Raw genomic sequence first — 9,707 nt, forward strand, 5'->3', positions numbered from 1 at the left:
GCAGGGAGTCACACTAGTGACTAGTCCTTTGCGCACTTCTTGCCTTTAAGGAATATATATTTATTTTTAAGGGATTAATTAGCAGATTTTGCATATAAGTGCACCTGTCATATTAGGTGTATAGTGAGGTTGCCATTGCAGGATACCTTCTTAAACTTACCTATTTTTGATAGTTTTGCTATCAGACCTAGAACACAAGCGTGTTTGAAGTGCATGCTTCTCTCACGATCTTTGTAACTAGGTGTTTCTTATCTGTGGTTATCATTCCTTTTTTGTTTTACCAATAAACATATGTGATGTGCAGCTTCCTTTTCTTTTAATTATTTTTATATCCCCCTGACATACTCTAATAAAAATAGTTGTAAAAACTATACACAGTGACATCGTTATGAACATCAGCAACCATTGTCATTGATGTGTGGCCTCATTGACAACATCAGCATACAGATGTCGTTGTTCCCTCTTTGCTTCTGGTTGTGTTTTTTGATTCAGCAGAAACAAAAATCTAATTATTGTTGGTAATAACTGTAAAGTCTTTCCTTGAAAGACCCTGCCACATAAATATAGCAGCAGCCAGTTCATACAAGTGTACAATGTGTACTTGCAATAACTTGGACCTGACAGGTCTTGATTGTAGATTAATTTAGATTTGTCGGGTGAGTTTATGGGATGCCTTTTTTATTGCAAAGGATTTTTGTGGATTTCCTATCCTATTTATGGCGTTTTTACAATTCTTTGGACCACAGGTACTTTTCTTTTGCTTTTTAAACTATACAACAGCAGGCTTTTGCAAGTTTATAGTTAAAAGCCTGATAAAGAGTGTACATGTTAATGAAGATCTTTGTCCTGAATGTATGTACATGTTAGAGCGTGCCATAAAATAATGTAAATTGTAGGTGTGTTTTTCATAAGTTACAAATACACAATAGTATCATGTTCTACTCTATGGTTTACATAAATGCCAGTGAAATGTAATCATTGTAATTGCATCCTTTCTAGAATGGAACTAGTGGGATAAAGTTCTATCTATAGTAAAATCATTTCAGAGTATGAGCTAGTCTCTTTCTGTTCTTTCACATTTCATCATTGTTTAAGCCCACCTTACTTTGCATTGCATATGTACGACAGCTCAACACAATATTGTCAAGGAAGAGCAAGTGCCTCAAAAATTTTTGAGTCAAAGGCTATGATTTTCCTTTTGAATAGGTAGAATGAGTATACAAAGACTGAGAGAGTTCTCTGCACATCACATTTACCGATCAAAGCTGTAAAATGTGATGCCTAGTCTAGAACTATATTCCCTTGGATGGCAGAAGGGAAGGTCTGGTGGGTCTCCAAGCATGTTTGATTCCACCCTATCAGACCTAAAGAGCAATGTTTGCCGATTACTTTGTTTAGGTATCGATCTGCAGTGTTTACAGTGTTTAGGTAAAAAACTGCACATTTTAAATATTTATTATATGCCATGCTCTGTGCACTCATTAGGCATTTTCTTTCTTCTTTGCTTGCTTTTAGAAATTGGTCTCAAGATCACTAGGCGTGAATCCTGATGATCTCACAGATCCTGTAAAAATAACTATCCCTCGCTATGTTCTGTGTGGCCAAGGCAAGGATGAGCATTATGAGTTTGAAATAAAGGTAAGCTTTTATTTGTTTATGTTCACTATCTCTGTAGTTGTTGGAGTGGGGTAGTTGTCAAAGTATTCATCATGCACAGTACTGCTCCATAGGTGGCTCAGGTGCATCTACCTTGCAGTCGCAGAGGGGTGGCTTAGGTTGGGTTATTGAAGGAGGAGAGTTAGAATAGGTATATGTTTTTAGATGTCCTGAAAAGCATCCTGAAAGCAGAACTAAATTAAAAACAAGTGACATACCTTTACTTCCATAGATCCCTCGATCCCTCTAGAGATGTCTTCTATACGGTCTTGCATTGTCCTGCTATTTTCTTCTTTCTGGTACAGATGAACCACCAGGTGCCGACATCTTTTTCCTTCTTCTTTTGTCCTTTGGCTACGCCCACCGATCTTGCACTACGCAGGCGCGAAATTGTGTGATGTAGCCTGCTGTAGTTGTAAAAACAAAAAGTGCCAATCTGTGCATGCGTGGGATCTGCATCAAAACTGAAAAGCTATTTCTGCACATGCCTGGTTCTCGGGCATGCATAGAAGGAGCAGCCCAAAGCCTCCTGGGATTACTAATGTATGTACCCCAGGAGGTTTTGCGCTCCCATTCAGGTGGTACAGACAGAAGGGGAGGGGCTTAGCTTTTTTTTTTTTTGTTTAATAAAAAAGAAAGAAAACATTTTTACTTTATATAGAAAGGTTATCTGTACTTGATTTCTGTATCAAGTAAGATATATGGTAACAGGTCCTCTTTAGGATCAGGTAGGATTCTTTGCCCTGGATGAGGTATTTTTACTTCTTACTCTTTTGTGTCCTGCAGATCACTGTTTTGGAGGAGACATGGACAGTGTTCAGACGTTACAGCCGATTCAGAGAAATGCATAAAACGTTTAAATTAAAGTATCCAGAGGTATGTTTGTGTTATTTCTGTATGTATGTTTAAAGATGAATGTTTTTTTCCACACCTAAATCTGCAGTGTTGGCCAAATCTCAGTAAGCAGACAATGTAAATTGGAATAATTAACTTATTGAGGTCAACCATCCAATCACATGTAAGCAATCAATTACTTTTCTAAAATCCTTTACTGTTCAGGCAGGTTGTTATTTGCCACCCATAAAAGTATACAAACATTAGGAATATATGTTTTAACAGTATTGTTACCTGTACTGTTGTAGGGTATTTGAAATCTAGATGCCTAGACACTCAACTTGCATGGATTAACGTGCAAATAACTCTATAACTAATTTGCATTTACTACCCTAACCTTCCTAACTGTTGATCATTGAGGTGGCAAATTACAATTAGTAACAAATAAGGAGGCCTGGTAGATTGGAACATTGGGGTCTAGTCATACATTTATCAGAAGAGTCAGGATTTATCTGTAAATCTATGGATCCTTTTGACCTAAGATGTTTCCTGCTGGTTACATCTCCTATGTTCATGCTTCTTTACCTCTTAAATAAAACAAACTTTTTTGCCTGTTTGCATTTCTCTTTGAAATTTACTCTAAGCTGCACATGTAAGGCTTGTTGACCTAACAATCTATAGGCAGTGGTGAAGTTAGCTTAAAGTCTGATTATTATTTTTTTCACAACTACAATCTGCTGCATTAAAATCTGTGTTCAGCCCTTACTGCCTAAAGCTGAATGGCACTTTAAGACCTTTAATACATTTGCTTGAAGCTTGTTGAATGCTTTGCAAGTTTATGAATATGAGGTTTAAAAGACACTCATGGGTTTATTTAAAAATTAAAATTCATAGCTTGAAAATCCATTGCAACTGCATGTACAATCATTCTGTGCAAATTTAACCATATTCATTTAACGGAATTTTTGCAGTGTATAAAAGCTGTAGTATTGTGTGAATAGGGAAAATTCAAATGTTCTTAAGGTATTTACTCTTCTGACCCTAATGTTTTTAGGGTTTTCCAGAGCCAAAAGGCAAGATAGGAAGGAACCTAGGGTTCCATATCCATAGAGTCCATTTCTAACCTTCATGATCTTGAAGGTTTTTAAAACCAAGGGGACAGGTCTCTTGGTACAAGCCATGCATCTGCCTGTCTGATGGGGACATGCTGGCACTGAAAATATATATGGAACAACTTCTCTTTCCATTGCCAACAACATACGATTATCAAGAGAAGGTATGGAAGGGCCAAAGCTGCTACTTGCCTGTGACCCCATTCTGCCCCAATGTGTCAGTGGAGTATTCACTCATTTGAGTGAATTTTATTCAAGGACCTAATCTGCTAAGTAAATATATTTAGGCTATTTTTTCTTAGTATGGAATGTTCCTATGGTGTCACATTCCCCCTACAAAAGACAACTTTAATATCAGAAAATAACATTTTGCACATGATAAAGGTTATTATTCACAACTTTTGCACGAATACTGATACATTTAAACAGAAAGTGTTTAAAAATCATCCTCTAAAATGAAACAATGACTGCATTTAGAGGAGCACGATTGGTCACACCACAAAGCAGGCATGAAGACAGCAATAGGATTATTTTGGCTCAGTTAGTTTGCAATTAAAAAGAATGTGACTGACAGGAAGAACTTTTTTTGAAGCGTTTTAGCTACTGACATGTGTCGCTTCGGTTATTGAAATTCAGCCGGCAGTTGCCTTCACCGAGCGAACCTTATGACTGTCAAAACCAAATAAATCGAATCAGCCCAGAACTTGCATTTCCACAGCTGAATACCTGCAGAGTAATTATTTTAGATATTTTTACTCTAACATAAGCACAGTCCCTGCCACCAGTTTCTTTAATGTTCAATTGTATTCAAACCAGATGAGCTCAGAAGACATCAATGAACAGCAAGTATTTAAAGCCGCGTAGACTGTTTCACATTTTCTTGGCTTTTAAGTTTCAGAAAAGGGTGAAACCTCCAAGAATCAAATGTAAAACCCATTTAAACAGTTTCATTAAGATTTTCTTAGATTAAAGTATCCAAAGTTTGGGGAAATGAATGTGCCTGCTGTGCCACAAGCAAAATTTAATTCTGCATGAGCGACTGTATTTTCCTTCCTTCACAGATTCCGGTGTCAAATCCCAGCATCACATTACACTTCTAAGAAAGTCTTGTCTGCTTTGAAATGTTTTACCTAACGCTCATTTATTAGTCAAACTTTTTTTTGTAAACACAAATATTTTTTAGGGTATTAAGGGCCTCTGTTGATGGGCGGCTGATCAATTCAAGCTAATTTTGCATTCCCATAGGAGTTTAGATTAAAACTCACCCATGTCAAAAAAGGCCAACTGCCAGTCGGAGGGAAGTCAATTGCAGATCAAATGCACCTGTCAATTAATTTTGAATGTTCTCAGAAGCAACTCAATGCCATCAACAAAGGACCCTAAGTGTACCCAAATGTAAAGCCGAAATCTAGCTAAAAGGATTTGTTTTATATAACATAGAGAAGGGTGAAAACCTCTGTTAGTTTTTGTTATCTTTGTCCCTGCTGGGGAGATTTCAATGTTAGAACATATATCAATATTTTAACACTCTGTATACCAGCCTTTCTCAACCTTTTTTAACATGAGTAAACCCTTGAAACAGCAGGTCCTGGTGTAATGATGTCACTCTGGGGAAAGTTTCTTCCCTTTGGAGTGACACATGGCTCCCCGCGCATAAGCGGTCTGGAGTCTGTGAAATTTGTGGTCCTGGACGTCTAAAACGTAGGTGAACCACTGCTATAGTAATAGTCTGACATAGATACAAAATTGTAATAGGTGGGTAGCATACATCCAAGATATTCTTACAGAAAATGCTGCAGCTTGCTCCCTTCAGTGCTGGCTGCATGTTTTGAAGCCTATCTAATGTGAGTTCTGAAAAAGTGACAGAGCAGAGTTTGGGTTGGCTAAGCTTAAATTTCAGCAAAAATCACGTGGCTGTCGGATCATGAGGCTGGCACTAAAGGCAACCTGAAGAAGGATTTTATGCAGGAAGCATAATTGTTTCAGTCTTCTAAATAGTTAAAAAATTGGACTTCACAAAACTATTTACAAAGCTTTGTTAAAACATTAAATAAAATATGTTAAAAAGCACTAAAAAAAAAGCACACATCTCGATAACAGATATGTAGTATGGATTGCTGTATGAATTGATCCCAGATATCCATTTGGATTGCAAAACACCACCCTTATTATGTTGTGGAGGATAAAACTCTGTTTTTCCATAGGTACTGTTAGTGTTGCAACCCTAGGGCAAGAACTGTTACTTTTAGGATCACTAGTTAAAAAGAAAGGACGAAGTCCAGATGATAAAACCAAATGCAGTCACCAAATATAAGCTGCAAATTGGAAATTAATGCACTCAAAATGTAGCATACAGAACTTTTTTTAGCATTGCAATATTAGCCACTCAAAAAATCTAGTTTTAAACGCATATAGTTTTTAAATTGTTTTGTATTTGTTTCCATTACGGTTTCCCTATCTCTGAAATAATTAGGTTAATTGTTAGTTTCTCCTGTGCTGTAATTATTATGCTTATTATTCTAAAATACAGTAGCATATAGTTTGTATGTGTGAACATGAAAAACACAAGGTAACCCACAGGTTGGTTTCCATCATTAAATTTGATTGTCAGAGCAGTATAGTTTGTTATTGTACACTGTAACATATTAGGAACTTGGTGTGCTTCATAATTGAAACAAATCTATAATGAACCAGAACATTGTAATACCACACGCAAACAAAGAAAAAAGCAACATGAATTTTAATCTGTGAGCCCTATTAGAGAAGAAGTGGCATAATTGCTTTGAAATTCAGTTCAATTTTATTTTTGTGAAACATATAATTAGCCTTTTATGTGCTGATAACTTTTTTATGCTACATTCATTTCATTCATTTTCAATGCTGAGCTTAATTCTTTTATCAGGTATCAGTTATAGATCAAAATATCAAACATGTAATGAAAACTTGTATAAAAACTCATGAGATTTAGTAATGGCATTGTTAATCATCGCCCATTTCTGAAGTAACATAACAAATAACCCATCAGTGGTTTGCTGCTAAACAGGCTAGTAGATCCTTCAAAGACATTGTGACACCTGGTAAATTTTAAAGTAAATTTAAGTGTTACAAGTTTAAACCAGTTAACCTGTTGAAAAATATATAAGCAGAAGTGACTTTTGGTAGAAATTGTCACAAAGAACAGTTGGTTCAGAAATGTGCTGTATATACTCAAGTATAAACTGACCTAATAAAAGAAGAATCTTGGTTTATACTTGGGTCACTCCAGTGACCTAAGTGTTGTTCTGTACCTATCTGATGTGCAGTCAGAGACATGAGACTTGAGTTTATTACACATTCATGCATGAGGACACATCTAATGGTGGCCAGCAGCAATGAACAAAAGATCATTTAGGAGCAAGTGACCCATCATAACCAACTCAAAAATACAGAAAAACTTTAACTTGAAAAAGGGGGGAAATAAGATATACAGTCAGAGCCCATGTGATTTTTATTTTATTTTTTTTTTATATATTTGAATGATACAGTGATGGCTACATTTTGTGCCCTAGCAGTTTTCATTATTGTCCGATACAAGTTAGTGCCTTGGTGTAAATCTAGGAAGGTTTATATTCGAGTATATATAGTATGCATCTGAAGTTTGTGTACTATTTTTTTTCTGGAAGTTAAAATTAGCCTTTTGCTATTGGTCTATGATTCTGTCCATTGCATTATTGTAGCAATAGTTAAGATTTGCATATAACCTCAACTGTCTTACATGTCTAGATCTCTGTTCATGTTGTTATCGGTGTTTGTTATCATTCTCTGCTGTTATGTTTCCATCCAAATGTAGGTTAAAAAAAAGCCCTGACCTGTGACATGTTTACATTGAAACATACTTGCAGGCACATTACATCTCCTGATGCACAATCTGATTATTAATTTTTAGGCTTTAAAAATGTTTCAGGTTTTCATTATTAGGAATTGACTATAGTACTGAACAGTCACGAATAAATCCAGTCGTAATTACACATACCTGTATTACTGGGTGCTCTGCAAAAATCAGTTTGTTTTAAAAAGATGAAGAAAATGAGTAAGGGTTGTTAGCCACAGCAGCCAATCAGGTGCTTTTGTTTTTTAACCCGTACTACAAAAGTCTGAAATCTAACCGCTGACATTAGTCAGCTGCTCAGAGTTGATATACTTCAATTTGTACAAACTAAACTGTTAGTGCCTATGTGTGATCTATATCCATTTTAGTTTTAAATGGCCTGCTGTCAAACACTAGGCACCCAGGAAAGGTAACAAGTAGCAATCACTTGATTTTTAAGGGGTTTGCAAAAGGCTGAAAAAGCCTAGCAGAAAACACAATGCAACTCTTACAACTTCTGCTGCCTGCCAAATGGTCCATATTGGTCCACTGTTTACCATTTTTTGTTGGCAGTTTTTAACATCCAGGTATTGTTTGTTAAAATTATCCATCATTATGAGGCCAATCCTGCATTTAGAATGAGAGAGGGAGGGTCAAAACTACAAGCTGATTATGTGTTCCACAGTACACATTTGCTGACAGGAAGGGAGAGCAGAAGGATGGCCCTTTCAGTCTGATGAACTTTCATCATCCTATCAGGCTTAGACTGTGTTATTTAGTATATTGTGCTGCTGCTGTAGCCATTATGAGAGATCATTGGGAACCAAATTGATTCCCATAGGTATTCCACTATAAAGCTACTAGACCTGGAGTTCATCTTTAGGTTTAAGATAAAAGTTCCACACTTTCCATACTTTCCTTACCCGATCGACACTTTGCAGCCCTACCAAAGCACAACGTGTTTATTTTGTAACAGTCTTTAATTTCCTGAACAATACAGATGTCGGTGAGTCAGTCGGGTGCCAAAATGATTGATGTGTGTCAGATTTTTGCTATTTATAGAGTGAGATTTTGTTTTAATGAGTAACTGTGACTTTTTGAAATGCTGGAATAACATTTGCTGCAAATATCTGAGAATTGCTACATATAATTAGGCAGCCACACACTGTCTGTTCGTTTGTTTTGGTTCACAGTACAATTATTTATGCAGTGTTTTAGAAGAGAATGTGTCTATGCTTTTTTCATAGATGTAGAAAACATCAGCTTGATGTAAGTCATCTTATCATAATTTTTAAACTATATATATATTTATATTTATTTATATTTATAGTGTATAATATTTATGTGCATGGGGCAGCTGCAGAAGGTCAGATAGAAACCCCCTCATTTCTAGCACCTTCTTCGTCTTTCCATCCAGCATTTTCAGTTATTGAAATAGAGGCTCAGCATCAAATGCTGGACATAACCTAAAGCAGTCTACTTGGAAATGCAGTCTGCTTAGTAATGCCCATTCTTTTTAACCCTCCTATTGTGTGCTATTTCTCCACCTCTTAGATTGTAAGCTTTTCTGAACCAAAGCCAAAATTGAACAAAGCAAATTCACAAAGTAATCATGTTCATTGGTGTAAATTATAAGTATTATGTTTGGAACTGAAAAACTCACCGTGTGGCTGTTCCAGAACACTGGCCTCTTGTGCCTTTTAATAAATTGTTTCCTGTTAATAAATTGTGGTTCTAAAATCTCTCACCACCTATTTCCCATATCTACACGTCCTTCCTCCACATGTAGAAACATGAATTTCACTATAATGCAGCTATGCTATAGGCATCTGTTGTTTTTCTTACTTTTGGTGTCATAATATTACACTTAATTGACCCTTCTACCAGCTTAAAGCTACGTACACACTTCCAATAATTATCGTTGGTAAACGAACGACGAACGATCGTATAGCACCGATCCTGTACATGCAGATAACGACATGATCGTTCGCAGATATTGTACACACAATAGATTCGATCGTTTGAGCGATACAGGAAGTGACGTGCACGACAGGAAGTGAATGCTGTGCACGAACGTTCGCATCAAACATTCATCACACTGTTCTATTTTCCCTCTGTGCAATATGCCTTTCAAATTTTTGTCAAGGAAGAAGAAAGCCGCAATTGCTTTGATATGTGTGCTTGAAAAGGAGGAGGAGGTTAAGAAGAAGAAGCGGCGAATGTGGTGCAAGGATTGGTTGTTGGAGCGAGACAACATT

At 36.4% G+C, this 9,707-nt stretch overlaps 1 protein-coding gene across 1 annotated transcript in view; it reads left to right on the top strand.

Moving 5' to 3' along the window:
- KIF16B (kinesin family member 16B) overlaps positions 1-9,707 on the top strand; it is a 196,429-nt gene that overhangs the window by 143,863 nt on the left and 42,859 nt on the right. Inside the window, exons 23-24 of the mRNA XM_072409599.1 lie at positions 1,516-1,638; positions 2,443-2,532. Of these exons, the coding sequence (XP_072265700.1) occupies positions 1,516-1,638; positions 2,443-2,532 (213 nt within the window). The remainder of the gene's footprint in view (positions 1-1,515; positions 1,639-2,442; positions 2,533-9,707) is intronic.

Source organism: Pyxicephalus adspersus, chromosome 4, assembly GCF_032062135.1.
Source record: "Pyxicephalus adspersus chromosome 4, UCB_Pads_2.0, whole genome shotgun sequence".
NCBI lineage: Eukaryota > Metazoa > Chordata > Amphibia > Anura > Pyxicephalidae > Pyxicephalus > Pyxicephalus adspersus.